The sequence below is a fragment of the Carassius carassius genome, chromosome 7 (assembly GCF_963082965.1).
Source record: "Carassius carassius chromosome 7, fCarCar2.1, whole genome shotgun sequence".
In the NCBI taxonomy this organism is placed as follows: domain Eukaryota; kingdom Metazoa; phylum Chordata; class Actinopteri; order Cypriniformes; family Cyprinidae; genus Carassius; species Carassius carassius.
Window position 1 is genome coordinate 616,852 of NC_081761.1, and position 21,023 is coordinate 637,874.

The 21,023-nt window shown below is 40.7% G+C and overlaps 2 protein-coding genes across 5 annotated transcripts; both read right to left on the reverse strand.

Moving 5' to 3' along the window:
• Nucleotides 1-1,851: 1,851 nt before the first annotated feature.
• On the reverse strand, nucleotides 1,852-13,801 carry LOC132143328 (uncharacterized). Of its 4 annotated transcripts, none has more exons than XM_059553452.1 (11): nucleotides 13,671-13,801; nucleotides 13,090-13,203; nucleotides 12,367-12,503; nucleotides 11,621-11,738; nucleotides 9,872-10,597; nucleotides 9,657-9,799; nucleotides 5,413-5,536; nucleotides 4,752-5,333; nucleotides 3,915-4,063; nucleotides 3,655-3,778; nucleotides 1,852-2,641 (listed from the first exon to the last, which is right to left on the reverse strand). In XM_059553452.1, the coding sequence occupies exons 2-11, from the start codon at nucleotides 13,190-13,192 to the stop codon at nucleotides 2,256-2,258; spliced, it is 2,592 nt and encodes an 863-aa protein (XP_059409435.1). In that variant the 5' UTR covers nucleotides 13,193-13,203; nucleotides 13,671-13,801; the 3' UTR covers nucleotides 1,852-2,255. The 4 variants fall into 4 exon arrangements, with proteins under 4 accessions (XP_059409435.1, XP_059409434.1, XP_059409433.1 ...); XM_059553451.1 differs by having other exon boundaries at nucleotides 13,090-13,196; nucleotides 13,671-13,754; XM_059553450.1 differs by lacking the exon at nucleotides 13,671-13,801 and adding an exon at nucleotides 13,599-13,654 and having other exon boundaries at nucleotides 13,090-13,196.
• Nucleotides 13,802-17,335: 3,534 nt separating this feature from the next.
• LOC132142965 (protein-lysine methyltransferase METTL21E-like) lies at nucleotides 17,336-20,475 on the reverse strand. Its single transcript, XM_059553141.1, has 4 exons — nucleotides 20,390-20,475; nucleotides 19,087-19,232; nucleotides 18,889-19,006; nucleotides 17,336-17,885 (listed from the first exon to the last, which is right to left on the reverse strand). Exons 1-4 carry the CDS (start codon nucleotides 20,412-20,414, stop codon nucleotides 17,491-17,493), a joined length of 684 nt encoding a protein of 227 aa, XP_059409124.1. The 5' UTR covers nucleotides 20,415-20,475; the 3' UTR covers nucleotides 17,336-17,490.
• Between the last annotated feature and the right edge of the window lie 548 nt (nucleotides 20,476-21,023).

Here is a 21,023-nt window from a genome sequence, read left to right on the forward strand (position 1 = left end):
TTTGTGTGCTTGTTTGTGATTGTATGTTTGTGTGTTGAGGCTTGAAAAATCTAGGTGTGAATAAAAATAATAAATGTAACTCAAATAAACTAAATAAACAAAAATTAAACCACATCTTCCTGCAGCATCGAGCACCTTGTTAAAAACGATCACCCTCGACCCGATCTATCTGATCTCATCCTGAACATCTGTGAAATCACATTCACCAGATCTACATTATTAATAAACCGTCCTGGTTTCTCTCAGACAAATATTATCTTCAAGAACTTTACCTAACAATGCACCAGATATGCTAGCGCAGTGGATAAGACACATGCCTTTGGTGTGAGAGACCCGGGTTCGAATCCACTGTGAGACACCAATGTGTCCCTGAGCAAGACACTTAACCCCTAGTTGCTCCAGAGGCGTGCGACCTCTGACATATGTGGCAATTGTAAGTCGCTTTGGATAAAAGCGTCTGCTAAGTGAATAAATGTAAATGTAATGTAAAAATGTATGCCCCTATGTAAATTCTTAGGTTTTTGACGTTAAAAAAGGTTCAATAGGGCACACGTCTTTTGACCAGTCGCTGAACTTTTGGCTAAACTTTGACAAAGTTCACACTCACAGGTAAACGCCGTAAATAGATGCAATGGAGATCCTTTAATCACTGAACATGATCTGTTTTTCACTGAACTTTAGCTGACACACACCACCAAAGTACACAATGCCAGATCCCTCACAACTAATTAAGTTGCAAATGAGTTGAGATCTTAGAAACAGGTTTAGATGTTTTACAACCTTTTGAAATACAGTACACTGATGGTGGCATCAGCAATCTCACGACCCCAGACGTGAGACCAAATATTTAGCCTCTTGTGTAACGTTGTAAAAGTTTAGACATTGTACGTCTATTTCAACTGATAACAAGTCTTATGTTAATAAAATCCTGTCTTGATTTTACCACTTTCAATCCAGTTAGATATTTGTATACACATACATGTTTTAACTGATAAAGCACGCTAGAAGTGAAGATTGACAAAAATAAAAGACCAGTTAAAGTAATTAGATTACTAAATTAAGCGTGAATAGCTAAATATAATAAAATAAATCAAACCAAACAACATTTTTCCTGTGGCTTAGAGGTGATTGTTTAGAAGGAAACATGTGTATCCTAATTTTAAAGTAAAAAATGCTGGTCTAATGTTAAAAGCAGCTAGAATGTTTTCACCAATTAAGAAATTATGTTGATTTATTAAAAACATCACTTTGTTTAATTATTTTAACACCCATTTAAATCCATCTCTGTGGCCTCTGGTGTTAGGGATGTGTTGGGGGTGAGGATGTAGACTATCTGACCGAAAAATACCTTTTTATTTTGTTTAACTTCGTGACAAAACTCTAACTTGTAAAAATTGTAGCTAATGGTAGAGTACAACGTAGATTTTGTAGATGAGTATCTCATGCTGGTGTTCCTGAATTGTAGCTAACGGTAGACTACAACACGTTTGACAAGAATCTTTCTGCTCGACGTTTGCTTCTGATACTTTTTTGTTTAGATCGAGGTAAGATAAGTCAACATTTTTTCTTTTCCTTTCTAACAAACTGTAAATAGTTTATATTTTGTAATGTTACAAGATTTTGACTGCTATGTGCTTTTTAACAAAACGTATCCGATACCTTTTTTGTTTTAAATAGATGGTCAGTAGCCTACTTTTCTTTTTATTTAACATGTAACAAACTCTAACTAGTTTTTAAATTGTTTAACTACACTTAAATACAGGTCTTGACCCGTTTTTACTCTTTTCTGGGAAAAACAGTCATTACATTGTTTCTATTCCTTGTATGTTTTAACGTTTTTCTTGAAATGTGTTGCGTGTGTAAAAACTTTAATAAAAACTTCCCTTATCCTGTTTAATAATCATACCACGTTTCACATTTTAAAGTTTAAAGCACATAGGTTTAGAACAATTTTCAATGGCCCACACAAAAACACATTCCCAAACCATCATAAATTCCTTCGGATCATTGGGATGGATAAACAGATGGTCACTTAGACAGGGTGGGGGGTGTCCAGAAACAGGGAATTTTTGACCCTCATCAATCAAACTTTTTCATCACACAGTGCACTATACTCTGGAATTGTCTGCAGTGTGAACATGGCGTTGGTTCTTTAAACAAATATGAACCAGAGCCACATATCTTCACCTCCTCTACCTGTGCCAGCAGTGTAGCTCAGAAAGCCTTCTCAAAGCAGTGCATTGAGGTTCACGTCATCAGATTCTCATGGTAGCTGAGTAAATCCTTACCTCATCCAGCTCTGTCAGTAATGTGGTGTTAAAAGCTTTCTGAAAGTTCTCAATAAATACCAGGTCTGACGGAAGCCGGATCTTGTTTGCAAGGATTATCGTTGTCCCTGTTTGACAGAAGTGAAGCATGGTGTCAAGAAGCTCAGCGAGGCAGTTGTGGTGATAAACCACATCAGCTGCCAGGATGTAATCATAATAATGCGTGCAACGGGGAAACGTCTCCTCCAGTTTGTAGCCCCATTTCAATGCTGTAACCTGAGGTTCGTGTCTCCAGTGCCACCTGGTATTCCTGTTCAAGTTGCACCTCAGATTACCAAGGATTTCTGGCAGATCCGTGGACATCAGTTTAGCACCTACAAATTAGTGACACCATTTAGTTTTGGTCTTAAGCTTAGTCTAAACCAGGGGTGTCCAGTTCTGCTCTTGGAGGGCTACTATACTGCAGAGCTCACCTCAAATCCCACCTCAAATCCCTGACCTAGTTAGTCAAGGTCTTTGGGATTACTAGAATCTCCAAGCAGGTGTGTAGGGGATGGTTGGAACTGAATTCTGCAGGATGTTGGAAGCAGGATTGGACACCCCATAGTTTAGTCCAATGGTTTTCAATCATGTTCATAAAGGCCCCCAACCACACTCCACTTTTTGCATGTCTCCTTTGTCTGACAGACCCATTTCAGGTCTTGTAGTAGTATCAGCCTCAGACGTCACATCCACGGACCGTTGGCTTAATGTCTGATGCATACGGCACACAAAATTGGAAAGTTGAGTAGTCGTCATTGGATTTGTTAAATTATACAGGATTTCCTGGAGATATGTGTTTCATATTCTTTAATGTTCATCCTGGAAACAAAAATGCCTTGAGGCCAAACCCTTCATGGAAAAAGAAAACTATTGTGTTTTACAACTGTGATGATTAGCGCTTCTCAGAATCAACTAAACACTGGATACCACTAGATATTTTGCGGAATAGAATCTTTAAAATATGTCAGTTTTACACACCGTTATTGTTATTGTGGGGACATTTCCACAGCCCTAAACATGAAGTGACACAAAATGAAATGTGATTGAAAGAAGAAAGACCTTCTTGTCAGTCTGAAGGTCTACATGAGACGATGCAAAATGTTTGTTGTTGAGGGTTTCAGGAACATGGTTCAGGGTGTAGGCAAGTTCTGATCTAGAGAGCCGCTGTCCTGCAGAGTTTGACTCCAACCCTAATCAAACAAGCTTCTCGATGTCTTCAGGATTGCTAAGGCTGTAGGCAGGTGAGTTTTTTTTTCAGGGTTGAAACAAAACTTCTGGAGGGCAGCAACTCTCTAGGATGGACTTGCCTAGGCCTGGCCTGATCGTATTAAATATAGAGACGTACCGATAAGTGTGGCAACTATTGAGACAAGGCCTGTTCCTGCTCCGAGCTCCAGCATTGATTTGTCAAGTAGATTAATCTGCTGTCGACCTGTTGGGGTGTCCAGGAATCGGCAAAGGGCCAATGCCTATGACATTCAAAACCAGGAGTTCATAGTCTCCATTAGATTCTGTGTATTTTACCTTCCCACAAAGCACACACATAGTTTCTTCCTGATATGACTGGTTGATACACTGCTGTGCTGTTGAACATTTAATGCTCACCGCAGGCCATACCACACCGCCATAATTGTCTATGGCTTCTTGAAGTTTGATTTCATGACCCAGAAAGTAGTAGATCTCCTTGCCAAGACTGGAGTAGATGGTGGGAGCCCAGGATCTGCGCTGTGGTGGTTCTGTGTTGGCAGGTACAACTGAGGGAAAGATAAAAGAAGCGTATCCCATCAGATAGGTATCCATAGCCCCTTTCGCACTGGAGGAAGCTTTCCATAGTTCCTATAACTATAGTTCCTACTGGTGGAGATTCCCAATTTTTGGAGCGTTAACACCATAGGATCTAGAAATGTGTTTAGCTCTAGAAACTCCGTTTGAGGTAACCAATTCAGATTAGGGTCTAAAAGAGTGCTATAGGAACTACCAGTGATATAAGTGTATGCTGATTGGCCAAACACATATGAAACACTGGATAAAAATCTAAAAAAAAAATCTCCTATGACAACTTGCAGTGTTATCATCGAGGTTGAGCAGTGAACACAATGCTGCAGAAAACAGGTAAATGCAATTATCGCTGTTATCCATGTTCATGGAGTAGATATTTTTACTTTATGGGGTAGCTAGTGTTTCGTATGTGTTTGGCATATCAACATACACTTACATCACTAGTAGCTCCTATAGAACTGTTTTAGACCCTACAGTACTCCGAAGTAGGAGCTAAATTAGTTCCCCCATGTGGAATTGTTCCTACTTATTCCTAGTTCCTGCAGTGCGAACACACCAAAAAGCCGGAACTTCTGTGAAAAGTTCTAGGAACTATGGAAAGGCTCCTCCGGTGCGACATCACCTATATTAGCACATTTGGCTTCTACAATATGCAAGCCTAACCTTCTTCCTCTGCAGGCCTTTCAAAATCCTGGAGTTCTTTGTCTACTAGTGTCTCATCTGGCATTTGAGTATCATCACACTCTAGAAGTTCCACTTCCTCTGCATTGTTTCCGGTCTCGTTTGTATGATGCTCCCCAGCATCATAATTTTCGTCCTCTTCCTTGTTTATCTCTTGAACCTGGTCACCTCCCTGCTCTGGTGTCTTGCAGGTTGCTACGTAAATCCTCACATCATCCAACTCTTCAAGGAGTGTGATTTCAAAATATCTAAGAAAGTTGTCAATGAAGCCCAGATCCGAAGCATAGCGGACCTTGTTCGCCCAGACTAGAATAGTTCCCGGCTGGCAGAAGTGACGCATGGTGAATAGTAATTCTGCTAGGAAGTCATGGTGATAGACCACATCAGTCGCCAACACATAATCATACTGGTGTGTGGATCTGGGGAAGAACTCATCCAGCTTGTGACCCCAGTGGAGTTCTGTAACCACGGGCTCGTGTCTCCGCCGGCCTCTCGTATTCCTGTTAAGGTTGTATCTCAGATTACTTAGTATCTCAGGTAAATCCGTTGCTGTTAGTTTGGCACCTATAGAGCAATGTCAGTGATTATCATGCAACGTACAAAACCATTTAGATTAGTACCCGAGTCTTATCCCAAAACTTACCCAATAATGTGACGACAGTCGAAAGTAAGCCGGTTCCAGCTCCAAGTTCAAGAACTGATTTGTCGAGTAAATCAATGTGTTGATGACCCTGCGGCGTTTCCAAGAATCTGCAAAGTGCAAGTGCCTATATGGAAGCAATACAAATCACATTTTTAGAAGTACAACATGTTTGCTTTGCTTGACTGTTTTCTTGGACTTTATACTGCATCTACTTTCTTGAATGCAGCATCACACAAAAGCAAAGTTTTTGGGTAAGTGATGTCATCGCTGATCTAGGGCCAGATTTACTAAACAGGGCAAATTAACGCAAGAGTGCGATTGTGTGTACTGTGGGTGATTTACTGACAATGCACAAATTAAAGAACACAGCAACATCTCATTTACATATCAACCAATGCAATATAACAAGCAGTATATACTGATGTTCATCAGCTGCGGGTTATCTATTTACGAAACAGGCTCAAAATGAGTTTTTTTGGGCGTTAAATAATGGCGCAAATAACAGTAATTTGATGACTGCAAATGTTAGTAAATCGCATTGTGTGATTAATTTTAATACTCGTGTAGTATGTTCGTGGGAGGAAAGGAAGAGGACAAAGGGTGGCTGGACTGCTGACGAATTTATTAAACGAAAATAACTAAAAGTTCACAAACACCCAATGGTGACTTTTACTCCGACACGTTCGCACAACACTTTCGGTTTACTCCTTCCGGTTTGTGTTTCTGGCTCGAGTCAGCAGTCCGTCTCTCTCTCGCTTGCTTCCGTCTCTCCTGGCGTTTTATACTCTCTCCACGCCAATTACTGAAACAAGAAACAGGTGATGATAATTTTTGCCCAAACCACTCACTTACCACTCGTCTCCTGATTCTGCAGATTCCCGCTGCAGACTTCGCTAAACCACGCCCCCCCTGCCACATACCCCCACCACCCGTCTCAGACCTGGGAGCCATCCGGCCTGCAGCCCCCCCCCCCCCCCCCCATTTCTGGAGAGGTAGTCGGCCACCGCCATCTGAACACCCGGCCTGTGGACCACCTTGAACTTAAAAGGCTGAAGAGCTAGATACCAACGAGTGATCCGCGCATTGGTATCCTTCATGCGGTGGAGCCACTGCAGCGGAGCGTGGTCTGAACAGAGGATGAACTCCCGTCCCAGGAGATAATAGCGGAGGGTGAGGACGGCCCATCTAATGGCAAGGGACTCTTTCTCTATGGTGCTGTACTTAGCCTCTCTCTTCGAGAGCTTTCGGCTAATGTACAGTACCGGCCATTTAGTGTGGCTACAGCAACTAGCTCCCGCCTTTTTGCCCATTTTTGCTTGTCCGGGAGAGTCGTGCGGTGACGCGCTGCCAAGATGGCGACGGCCCGCTCTACACACTTTAGGCTTCAAAAACTCTCTTCAGGAGTCTACGGGTGACGTCACGGACACTACGTCCATGTTTTTATACAGTCTATGGTCTGTCTGCAACAGAAAAGGGAGAGAAAAATCAGGAGAGTGTAACAACGGCCCGCCACACAGAGCAGCCTTGACCTGGGTAAAGGCATGCTGACACGGCTCCGTCCACTGGACTGTATCTGGCACCTCCTTTTTAGTAAGGTCAGTCAAAGGGCTGGTGAGGTCCGAATAATTAGGAATAAACCGTCTATAATATCCCGCCAGCCCCAAGAACTGCCTTACCTCCTTTTTGGTCTTGGGACTAGGGCAGGTCGCAATAGCGGCTGTCTTATCAATTTGGGGACGCATCTGTCCATGCCCCAAGTGGAAGCCCAGATACCTTACTCCAACACGCCCAATCGCACACTTCTTTGGGTTGGCCGTGAGCCCCGCTCCCCTCAGCGACCTCAGGACAGCCCTCAGATGCTGCATATGCCGCTGCCAACCATTACTAAATATAATGATATCATCCAGGTAGGCAGCCGCATATGCAGCATGGGGCCGCAGAATCTTATCCATGAGGCGCTGAAAGGTAGCAGGTGCCCCGAACAAGCCAAACGAAAGGGTAACAAATTGGTGTAATCCAAACGGCATTGTAAAAGCTGTCTTTTCTCTGGATAATGCCCTGAGATGGTCCCTCCTCCCAAGTTTCTCTCAGCACGTCGAGCACCCCCCGGGGCTGGCGTCCATAGAGAAGCTCGAAGGGGGAAAACCCCGTGGAGGCTTGTGGGAGATCTCGCACAGCGAATAACAAGGGCTCTAGCCACCTATCCCAATTTTTGGCGTCTTCCTGAACGAACTTACGGATCATGGATTTAAGAGTGCGATTAAATCGTTCGACCAGACCGTCGGTCTGTGGGTGATAGATGCTAGTTCGAATCAATTTAATGCCTAACAATCCATACAGTTTGCGTAGCGTACGTGACATAAACGCCGTGCCCTGATCGGTGAGGATTTCTTTTGGAACCCCCACCCAGGAGATAAGACGAAACAGGGCATCCGCAACACTTTTAGCAGAAATGTTGCGGAGGGCCACCGCTTCAGGACATCGTGTTGCATAATCAACTATGACTAATGCAAAGCGTTGTCCTCGTGCCGATCGCTCTAATGGCCCGATGAGGTCCATACCAATTCTCTCGAAGGGGACCTGCATTAAGGGAAGAGGGTGCAAAGGCGCTTTTGGGGCGGCCGGTGGGTGCACCAACTGACATTCCAGACAAGACGCGCACCAACTGCGCACGTTGTCATGAATGCCCGGCCAAAAGAAACGGGTCATGAGGCGATTTAGTGTTGCTGCCTGTCCCAAATTGCCCGCCATAGGGTTAGAATGAGCTGCATGGAAAAGCATTTCCCTGCGGCTCTTCGGAATTAACAATTGGGTTGTATTCACTTTTGTCCGAGCGTCTTGGGTCACTCGATACAACCGGTCTTTTAAAATGGCAAAATACGGATAGGTGAGCGGGAGGGCAGGTTGGAGAGGCTGGCCATCGATGGAGCGGACCTGTTGAAATGCATGCTTTAATGTCTCATCCTGAGACTGCTCCAGAGGAAAGTCATCACGCTCCGAGAGAATCAGTCTCCCGATTTCGTTCGGTTCCCCAGCGGTCCTGGCTCAGTTTCTCCCACCTGTACCCGCGCGGTCTCCTTCCGTGCCTTACTTCCCCAAGAGGCATCCGCACATAACAACCCCAATAAAACTGTAAACGCGGGCCAATTCGTTCCCAAAATTATCGGATGCCGGAGGTGGGGACTAACCGCCACCTCTACACTATGCTTTTGTCCCCGGAATTGAATAATAATCGGGACGACCGGATACTCCACCACATCCCCGTGTACGCACAACACCTTAACCATGCGGCTTGTATCCAATGCCCCCGGTTGAATTAGGCTTTGATGGATTGAGGTTTGGTTGCACCCTGAATCCACCAAGGCCGGATATGTACCCCCCTTGATACTCACAGGTATTTGGTACTCGCCAGCCTAACCGGGGGTGACCTGTGGGACGTCCAGGCAACGCCAACAGGCCAGCCCAGACCTACCCACGAACCTCCCGATCAATCCAGCTCCGGAACCTCTCGCGGTCCTCCAGCAGGGCCTGGTGTTGTTCACGGTGCAGGACCGCGAGGGAGGCGATAATATCCGCAAGCGGCTTGGAGGACGGGCTTTACATGGCGGCGGCGACGGTCCTTCTTCCTTCCCGGGTTTCGGCACCAGTGTAGTATGTTCGTGGGAGGAAAGGAAGAGGATAAAGGGGTCAGCTGGACTACTGACGAATTTATTAAACGAAAATAACTAAAAGTTCACAAACACCCAATGGTGACTTTTACTCTGACACGTTCGCACAACACTTTCGGTTTACTCCTTCCGGTTTCTGTTTCCGGCTCGGGTCAGCAGTCCGTCTCTCCTGGCGTTTTATACTCTCTCCACGCCAATTACTGGAACAAGAAACAGGTGATGATCATTTTTGCCCAAACCACTCACTTACCGCTCGTCTCCCGATTCTGCAGATTCCCGCTCCAGACTTCGCTAAACCACGCCCCCCCTGCCACAACTCTCCTCCCATAAATTTTGCATCTGAAAAGGGAAACTCCTACAAATGCATTTTCAATAAGGTAAGGCACAAAAATAACTGTCCCTGCCTTTTCACCTCTAATTCTTAACTGTGTGTCTTTAGTAAATATTGACAGTACTTTTTTAACCCCAAAAAATGGTTTGCGCTGGTGAAAGCTGTTTGTAAATCTGGCCCATACAATGTTCACATGTGCATTTGTTTCTCATGGTTCATTGATACTGCAGTTGAAAGTGTCTCACCGCTGGCCATATAGTAGCACCATAAGAATCGATGGACTCCTGAATTGTAATTTCCCGGCCCAAAAAATGATAAACCTCCTTCCCGGGTCTGTAGTAAATAGTCGGTGCCCAGGATCTCATATACTCTCCTCCTGTGCTTCCATCTTAAAGAAAAGCCCAAATCAGACTCAAATTCATTAGATAAGCAACTGTGTTTTAGAACAAACATCACTGACCAGATTTCTGCTCCAGAAATGCTGAATCCATCTCACTGCAGCCGTCGTTGTCTTCTTCACTATCCTCAGGTTCATTTTCAAGGTTTGTGTAGTCGTCGTCGCCGTTATTGTTTAGGTTTCCATCCTCCTGGTTTTCCGCATCAGCATAACCTGTAGCCTGCTCTTCTGTAAAATCTACATCTTTCTTTTCATATTCTTGAACCTGTTCTACAAACTTTTGTTCTGTCCATTTGATCTTTCCTTCATTCATCTCTTCATTTGTCTTTTTGTTGACCGTTTCATCCTTGTCCACGCCTTTCCTCGCATCCCCTTTAGTCTCTTTTGACGTCTCTAGTCCACTTTCTTCTCTCATGGTGGCAGAGTAAATCTTTACCTCTCCATCGTCTGCCAGCAGGATGGTGTTGAAAGTTTTTTTGAAGTTCTCCACAAAGACTAGATCAGAATCGAAGCGGGTCTTGTTGGCCCATATGAGGGTTGTACCCGGCTGGCAGAAGTGGCGCATGGTGACTAGTAATTCTGCTAGAAAGTCATGGTGATAGACCACGTCTGCTGCTAATATGTAGTCGTATCTGTAGACTGAACGAGGGAAGGTCTTGTCGAGCTCATAACCCCAAGAGAGCGCCGCCACCTGTGGAGTGTATCTGCAGCGGCCCCTTGTGTTTCTGGACAGGTTACTTCCCAGGTTCCCGAGGACTTCAGGCAGGTCAGTTGCTGTTACCCAAGCACCTGGGGATGATTATACAGGTATGAAAACATACACAACACAACCATAGGCTTGTAATATGTTGTCAAATCCCACTCCTGGAGGGCCAATGTCCTGTAGAGTTTGGATCCAACCAGCTCCAACACCCTCACCTGGAAGTTTCTTGTCATTGGTTGGCTGGTTCAGGTGTGCTTATTTAGGGTTAGAGCTAAACTCTACAGGACACCAGCCCTTCAAGAACAGGTTTGGACATTCCTGCTTGGCAGGGTTGGAGGCAGTGGGTGTAAATTTTATTTAACAGTTGGGTGGGGGGGGGGGGCAATAAACATAACATTTCTCAAGAGCAATTAAAATGGTTAACCCATTACAAGTAATGTGAGTTATGTAATCAGATTACTTTTTAAGTAACTAGTAAAGTAATGCATTACTTTTTAATTTAGCAGGAAATATCTGAGTTACTTTTTAAATCAGTATCTCCAGTTACTTTGTTTCCATGTGTTGAGTGACAGCTCTGCTGTTGCCATGGTGACAGAGATCAGGAGTCAGTGCAGAGTGTTGTGTGTGAACATGATCTCACTGTAGTTCTAGACTATGGATTTAATTCTAGTTTATTAACCAACGTCTTTACTTCAGACCTTTGAATGATCCAATTCAATCATATTAATAAGCTAAATTGACACATTTGTTTAATTTTAGTTATTTCTGATTAGTGCTGATCTTTCTTCTTCTGCGTCATATTCTTCATGTGATTAGTTTGAGCGGCGCCCTCTACTGTACAGACGAGAATTTACATTTCCTTCGGCCTGAGGAGTATTCACTTCACTTTTAGGGTGAAAAGGGCTTTTGTATTTGTAAAAGAAGAACTTTTTTATATTATAAACAAACAAGTAAGCCCTGCCCAGATTTAAAAGTATCCCAAAAGTAACATAATGCATTACTTTCCATGAAAAGTAATTAAATCATTAGTTATTTTTTAGGGAGTAATGGAATATTTTAATGCAATACTTTTAAAAGTAACTTTCCCAGCATTGCTGCTTAGTACCTACCCAACAGACTGGCCACGATGGAAACAAGACCCGTGCCGGCGCCAATCTCTAGCACTGCCTTGTCAACAAGGTCAACCGTCACTTGGTTGGACTCAAGGTAGCGACACAGAGCCAAAGCCTAAATAATAATTTAGAAAATGTATCATGATTATGAATATCAAACGCATTCTCATCCCAAGGCGTCATATACTGACACTCTTGACATTTCGTCAACATCCTACGCATATGGCACCCTCTAGCGTCAATATGAGACACAGATTATGGGTTAAGGTTAGGGTTAGGGTTAGGGTTAGACCGCTAGGAGGCGCCTTCTGGCCCATTTTTATCTGCTTCTAATATTGACGCTAGAGGGTGCCATGTGCGTAGGATGTTGACGAAATGTCAAGAGTGTCAGTATATGACGCCTTGGGATGAGAACGGGCTGGAATATCAATCGGAAACCAATGTTCAAATGGTTAAAGGTGAACTGTGCCATTATTCTGCTTTCTCAAACATACCTTACATCTGCCCATCCCTGTTTGCTATTGGTCAGTTAGATAGCCCCGCCCCAAACTCGTGACTGGTCGAGTCAGAAGTTGACATTTGGGGCAACTCAAACAAACAGATCATTGTTGTAAAAGTGTTACACTCTTCAGAAAGCCAGTGACTCTAAACATGAAAGTGAACACCAGGAAGAATTTGAACTTCCGACTAATGGCACACTTCAGCTTATATATTTCAAATATGTAATAAAGTATTTGTCTCACTGCTGGCCAGATGACAGAACCAAACGAATCGAGAGACTCCCAGATGCTGATCTCATGACCGGCGAAATAATGGATCTCCTTTCCAATGGTGGAAAACACACTGGGCTCCCAGGATGCCTTACGCACAGGGACGACTTCTGCCCAATATAACAAGAGAAAACCTGATGCATTTCTTGTTCTAATCTATACCGATGTAGTGTTGTGGTTTCAGTCAGAGTTTAAAGGAATAGTTCACCCAGAAATAAAAATGTGCTGTAAATGTGTTCACCCTCAGGCCATCCCAGAATAGGATTTGTTTTTTTTTTCTTGGAGAAATGCACTATTGCATCAGTGTCTTATCAATGGATGCGCTGCAGTGAATGGGTGCCGTCAGAATGAGAGTCCAAACAGCTGATAAAAACATCACAATAATCCACAAATCCAGCATTAAGATGTTTATAACTTTAAACTGTTGCTGCTTGTTAAAATAGAAGTCTATAATCAATAATAATGCTTCCTGTGGATTACTTGGACTCTCATTCTGACGGCACCCATTCACTGCTGATGATCCATTGCTAAAGAAATGATGGGATGCTACATTTATCCAAATCTGAGGAAGAAACAAACTCCTCTACATCTCTGATGGCCTGAGGGTGAACACATCTTCATTTTTGGGAGAGCCTGTTCCTTTAAGAGAAGGTAAATTTGAGATGATTTGGTAATAATTTTTTTTCAATTACTTACCATCATGCTTTTCTTTGTCTACATCTGTACCATCTTTCGCAATGTTCATGCTTCCATCCGTCTCCATTTTGGCATCTACATTTCCAGACTGAGAACAATCCATGATGCTGTTTACTCGCTGATTTAAAACACAAATTTAGATCATTGTTTTAAGATTTCCTTTTTTTTTATGTTGACCTTTTAAAATCTGTTTCTGACAGTTTCTCAAACATCGTTTGTCAGATTAGTTCATGAAATATGCAAATAAAACAAAGTGCAATTTCAACAAAGTAGCAAAAACATCAAGTGCATGGTGTGATGATATGCAGCATGTCCTTTTGTAAAATAGGACTTTCAGGATTTCTCCTTCGGAGAGACATCAAAAACAAGGTACTTGTAAAAGTTAGCATGTACAGGCAAGTGAAAAAAATCCATGGGTGCAATCAGATAAACTACAATGATTTTATACAGCCCAAACTTAGTGCTACTGTATTTCCTCAAATGCATTTTGAAGCTTTAGAAGAATTCACTGCATTCCACTCACATCACTGCACCTTCACCATGCTTTCATCTCCGGAGGAGTCTGCAGAGGTCAGCTTTACCTTGTTGATCTGTTCCTCTTCACAGTTATCCGATCAGTGCTTCTGCAACTGCATCCTCAGGGAGGTTATAGACTGGCATCACGCAACACTCCAGCGTCACGCTGCCATCACTATATTTAGCTGGAGATTCATGAAGCAGAGGCACATCCACACAAACACTGAGAAATAGAGCATGATGTACGAGATGGGGAATGAGCTTCTGCTGCCACACAGAGATTGGGAAGACAAACACTAGAGCTTTGAGATTATAGAGGAGTTCAGAATGCCACGACTGTTATCTGGTTATTTAGAAAGCTCATATATAATACTAGTACTGAAGTATTGCACGACGCATAATGTTTCTTCCTGTTCTTAAAGTAAAACATTTGCAGCATACTGAATTGTACAAGTGTTTTACTTTGGCGTGAATCTTACAAAACCTATCAAGAACAAGCTTGAAACATATTTCACTCCAAAATCTAAAAAATAATAATCAGGGGTTTAAAAAAAAAAAAATTAATTGTCCCTTTACCAATTAGTGTTATGCAATAAAAATATAGAATGAAATAATTTGTGCATCATTGTACTATTTATTGCACTGATTTAGTAAGTCAGTCAAATAAAAAAAAAGGTAAATAAAATGCATGCAATGTAAAATTTACTTTAAGTTAATTGTTCCTCTACCAATTAGTGCAATGCAAAAAAATATTAATAATTTTAAGGTAGGACTTTGTGGGTATGGTAATATGCTGTTTATTGAACTGATTTTAAGGGTAAACCAAATGCACTCAATGCAAAAATGTATTGTTTTCTTTAAGAAAATCCTTCCTTTCCAAATAAAATATTATGCAGTAAAAATATTGGTAAATGAAAATGTGTTTAAATGTAAGGCTGTATGTGTAATATGCTGTTTGTAAGGTTAAACGAAATGCAAAAAAAATTGTTTTTTTCCAAGAAGTATAATACAAAAAAATAGATAAATTCAAATGTTTTTAAATGTAATAATGCATCATATGTTATTTATTGCAGTGCTTTGAAGGGTAAACAAAGGCACACTATGTAAAAAAAATAAATAAATGTATATATATTTTTATTGAGGTGTGGTGCAGTGTAATCTGAATATGTTGCATTCACCCTTTTATTTTTTTGCCCGTTAATCCCATCCCTGTTGGTTTCTATGAGTCTAGGCAGCTGGTATGCACTAAATGGATTCCACAGAAGGGAAACCCAATATAACACTCATTATATCTCTGGAGGACACATGAGTTCATCGCCCTAAATCCTTCTTCTGTATGCTCTCCAGTTTCTTGTGTGTTTGTCAAAACCCTCTGGAATCAGCGGCTGATTGAACACCTTTCCCTTGTAGGGCTTGATCTCTTCCACATTTACAGCGTTTGGCAGATGCATGCATGAAGAGATTATGTTGAAATGATTGGCTGTCCTGCATTGGGATGTTTTCTAAATCTCTCTTCTGCGGGGGTTTGTTTATGTGGACTATATGTGGTGTACGTGTGTTTTCATCATGTAATGGCCCTGCCAGACTCCAGCACTTGATCCCAGGATCAAATATCTCCATGAATTATCATCAGACATGCACGCATGGTCCAAATGGGCTTCTGCCCTCAGAAGAACCAAAACATGTTTGTGATCCTTTACTGCTACATGCCGTTAGTCATAGACACATCTGGTCCTTCTTAACTTGGAAACCACACAAGAAATCAGTTCTGCTTTAATCTAGAAGCTCCAAACTAGAAAACCCTGTAAACACTACAGTCGTGGCCAAAGTTTTGAGAATTACATAAATATTAGTTTTCAAAAAGTTTGCTGCTAAACTGCTTTTAGATCTTTGTTTCAGTTGTTTCTGTGATGTACTGAAATATAATTACAAGCACTTCATACGTTTCAAAGGCTTTTATCGACAATTACATGACATTTATGCAAAGAGTCAGTATTTGCAGTGTTGGCCCTTCTTTTTCAGGACCTCTGCAATTCGACTGGGCATGCTCTCAATCAACTTCTGGGCCAAATCCTGACTGATAGCAACCCATTCTTTCATAATCACTTCTTGGAGTTTGTCAGAATTAGTGGGTTTTTGTTTGTCCACCCGCCTCTTGAGGATTGACCACAAGTTCTCAATGGGATTAAGATCTGGGGAGTTTCCAGGCCATGGACCCAAAATTTCAACATTCTGGTCCCCGAGCCACTTAGTTATCACTTTTGCCTTATGGCACGGTGCTCCATCGTGCTGGAAAATGCATTGTTCTTCACCAAACTGTTGTTGGATTGTTGGAAGAAGTTGCTGTTGGAGGGTGTTTTGGTACCATTCTTTATTCATGGCTGTGTTTTTGGGCAGAATTGTGAGTGAGCCCACTCCCTTGGATGAGAAGCAACCACACACATGAATGGTGTCAGGATGCTTTACTGTTGGCATGACACAAGACTGATGGTAGCGCTCATCTTTTCTTCTCCGGACAAGCCTTTTTCCAGATGCCCCAAACAATCGGAAAGGGGCTTCATCGGAGAATATGACTTTGCCCCAGTCCTCAGCAGTCCATTCACTATACTTTCTGCAGAAGATCTATCTGTCCCTGATGTTTTTTTGGAGAGAAGTGGCTTCTTTGCTGCCCTTCTTGATCTCAGCAGGTCCTTTAATGACAGCAATGAAATGCAGTGGAAAGGTTTTTTGGGGATTAAGTTAATTTTCATGGCAAAGAAGGACTATGCAATTCATCTGATCACTCTTCATAACATTCTGGAGTATATGCTAATTGCTATTATAAAAACCTAAGCAGCAACTTTTCCAATTTCCAAAAACTTTTGGCCACGACTGTAGAGTTTCAGAAGCTTTGTTTAGAGAAGAAACCGGATTCAGAACGTTTCATTTTTATTTCCAAATATTGAAGTTGTAAAAGTTACGTGTATCAAAAACTTGAGTATTTATTAGAGTGAATGTAATGAAAAACATGATCATGTCAAAATAACATCACTGCTCAAATGATTGTCTTACAAACATCATACACTTCTTCATCATCAAGTTCTTGAAGTACACATGAAATTCTCCACAGATCACAACGGTGATGCTTCTTTCTCACATTATTACATATTATTGATGGACACTTATAGGAATAGTTCACAAAAAATTTAAATGTGTTCACCCTCTGGCCGTACAAGATCAGGATGAGTTTGTTTCTTCATCAGATTTGGAGAAATGTCTCATCAATGGATGCTCTGCAGTGAATGGGTGCCGTCAGAATGAGAGTCTGATAAAAACATCACAATAATCCACATCACTCCAGTCCATCAGTGAACATCTGGAGAAGATAAAAGATGAAACACATCCAGCATTAAGATGATTTTAACTCAAATAATCCAGAATAACACTTCCTCCAGTGAAAAGTGCATCTGCTGTTGTCTCTCACAGATTAGTTTAGAGCTGTTTAAACGCTGCTTGATCTGTGCAGATTTCTCTCCTGATTCAGACCAGAACACTTTTTCACTGGAGGAAGTGTTATTATGGATTATAGACTCATATTTTAGACATTAAAAGCATCTGGATGTGTTTCATGTTTTGTCTTCTCCAGATGTTCACTGATGGACTGGAGTGCTGTGGATTATCGTGATGTTTTTATCAGACTCTCATTCTGACGGCACCCATTCACTGCAGAGCATCCATTGATGAGACACTGAAATCATATTCATCTCAGTAACTTTAGTTTTTATTTTCGACGTCAGCAGTTCTTGAAAACCTCTGGAATCACGAAATAAATCAGGGTTAATTAATTTACATATCCTAACCCATCCTGTAATATATTTTAGTTGCAGTCCTTAGGGGCCGTTCGGGTCAAACGCGTCGTTTTTGCGCTCGGTACAGCTTTATCTGCAGGCTGGGCAGGTTATACAGTTCCTCCAGGTGAAAGTGCTTCTCAAATGTGTCCACGAAGCGGTTCTCCGGATCCAGACGGAACCTCATGGCCCACAGGATGATGGTGTGCTCTGAGCTCAGGTGGATGAAGGTCTCCATCAGCTGCTGCAGGTAAGGATGTGCGTACACCACGTCTGCGGCCATGATGTAGTCGTAGTGGCAGGTGTTGCGCGGGAATCGCTCGTCCAGCTGTTGCCCCCAGCAGAGCTCGGTCACAAGCGGCTCGTGTCTGCACAGTCCTCTGGTGTTACGGTTCACATTGTGTCTCAGATTCCCCAAAACATCCGGCAGATCTGTGGACGTCACCTCTGCCCCTGCAGGTGGAGGACAACACGTACTAATATACACACTAATAAAACTAATGCTATATTGTTTGTTTAATTTGCACTACATTTACATAATAAAAATTACATTTGAGCTATTTTTTACAATAATTTTCATTTTTGCAAAATTGTGTTAATTAGAAAACATTAATTAAAAATCTGTTAAAATAATTTGTAATTTTGATTTTCAGTTTATATTAATACGTTTTCGCTAAATTTAAATAATTAGAAACATTAATTAAAACATATGTTAAATTAATCATTAAATAATTTTTGTGTTCACTAAATGTTCACTAAATTTAAATCAATTAAAAATAATATATTTTATTATCTAATAATATTTCACATATTCAAATGTAATAATACATTTAAAATTCATACATTTCAAAATGCCAGTAATAAAAAATAAAAGAATAAAATGAAAATTATTTTAAATAATATTTACTAATTTTCAAATAAGTTTACTTGTTGCTAAGTTTCATATTGATAAATTTTCACAAAATTAACTTAAACATTTAATGAATACATTTTTATAATATTTCTAAATGATAATACATATTAAATATTATTTATTTAAAATATTTTATATATTTGTTCTAAATTTCATATTTTAAAAAACTAAAATTCAATATTTTAAAAATATTTTCTAAACAATTAAATTTTCAATTAAAATTATTACAATGTAATTTTAAAACTAAAAAATATACATTTTTGTATTCATAAATGTAAATGTAATGAAACCAAACATTTTGTATTTGATTCTTAAAAAGAAATTTCAGTTACAGGAATTTCAGCCTCTTCTGTATTCTAAAGAATTGTAGAATATTCTGTATTCTAATTCATCTCTAACTATTTGCCTTTGATGCATGTTATTGTAGTTCTAATAGTACTGTGATTTTTTATTTCTTTATTTTGTCTGCTTTTACTTTATTGGAGTTAAATGAAAAAAACAAACATATAATTTGAAGTATTCCTGATTGTGATTGGCTCTCACCCAGGAGGCTGGTTACTATGGTAACGAGGCCGGTTCCAGCGCCCAGCTCGATGATGCTCTTGTCCGTCAGGGGATACTCGTCTCGGTGAGTGTCGAGGAAATGACACAAAACCATGGCCTGCGAACAGAGAAGAGTTAGTGTTTGACCCGTGCTGCTGCTTCTCCTCGGTCTGAAGCGTGCGAGCGAGTCATACACACCGAGGGCCACAGAACGGCCCCGTAACTGTCCCTCGACTCCGTGATTTTGATCTCCTTGTCTGCGAACTCATATCCTTCCCACACTTCGTATCTGATCAGCGACGGGCGAAAGTGTCTCTTCATAATCGCTGCTGACAGCTCAGCGTCTACAAACACAGACAGATCTCTCACCTTTTATATTTGTAGCAATAGACAACTATACATTGTATGTGTCACAATTATACATTTCTCTTTTATGACAAAAACCATTAGGATATTAAGTAAAGATCATGTTCCATGAACATATTTTGTAAACGTCCTATTGTAAATATATCAAAACTTGATTTGTGATTAATAATATGCATTGCTAAGAACTTCATTTGAACAACTTTAAAGATGATTTTCTCAATATTTAGATTTTTTTGCTCCCTCAGATTCCAGATTTTCTAATATTGTCCTCCTCACAAACCAGACATCACTGGAGAGATGATTTATTCAGCTTTCAGATGATGCATGAATCTCAGTATTGAAAAATTGAAACAGTTAAAAATGTATTATGCAAGAAAATACCATTTCTGTTTTTATATTTAAAAAAAATGTTACTTGCTGGTTCTTTGTAATCATTTGCGGAATTGACCAGCAATTTCTGTTTTTTCTTTTTACATTTTTTTTAATTGTAGAATGAAATATCAGTATTTCAGCTGTAATTATGACAAAGCTACTTGTTTTTAAACTTAAAACACTGGAAGATGTTAAAATATCAATTCATCGTTATTCATTTTGTCTTAGGAACTGAATGTTAAATAGTTAACGAGGGCAAAAAAAAAATCATCTTTATTTTGCTTTTTAATGCTTGAATTTTGAGTTTTAACACTTCTAATAAGATTATTTTTTAATATAATTAATAACCGCTGGACAGCTGCTCATATCTGTGTGATCAAGATCTAAACTTACAGAAAGCTGCTTGTGCATTTTGTTTTAAATATTCTAAACAAGAGCTAAGTACTAATAGTTTTGTAAACTAAATTAGTGTTTTTAACCCAGTTAGGAAAGTTATTTTAAGAAAAACTACTGAGAGGTTCATTAAATATTAAATCTGCAACACTGTAACTGTATCAAATGCATTTCCCGCTCAAATAAGATTAATTCTGACTTCTGAAGTTGATGATCATCAGTTTCTCCTTCCACACATGAAGTGTTGGCTCTCTAAGTGCGTGTTATTAATCTACAGACGCTCCAGCAGTGAATGAAGCACATTTAATATCTGCTCTCTGTGGATTTTAGTGTCGTATGAAACTATAGAAAGCAATATATAGACACCCACCCTCAGTGGTCTCATCCTGCTCCATTTGTGCGTCTGAAAGCCAGAAGAAGATCCTTATATGTGCAAATTCACACGAGTGCTTCGTGTGTGTGAGATGATTGACAGCAGCAGGTGAAAGGGAAGCCGTCAGATCCTACAGGAGTAAACAGATCCTCTCAAAGACACACGATCTGAAACTTCTTTCAGCAGAATGTAGATGATTGTTTGACTGAGATCATTATAAAAGAGACTGAGCAAACACTGAGCAGCTGCACTCCTGACCTTTAGAGTCACACACACACACACACACACACACACACTCCACGCCAAGAGTTTTACTGTAGTATTAGGAACATAACTGCAGCAATAATCCATCAATCTGACATCGATGTCAAAAATAGCATCTTTGTTGTTCTCCCTTCAGGTCAACAACACACACACACACAACACACACACACATACACACACACACCAGTCAAAAAGTTGGGATAAGAATGATTTTTTTAATGTTTTTTACTTTTGACTGCATTTATTTGATCAAAAAATACAGTAAAATTTTGAAATATTTTTACTGTTTAAATCAGCTGTTTTCTGTGTGAATCTGTGTTAAAGTGTAATTTATTTCTGTGATGCTCCGCTGTATTTTCAGCATCAT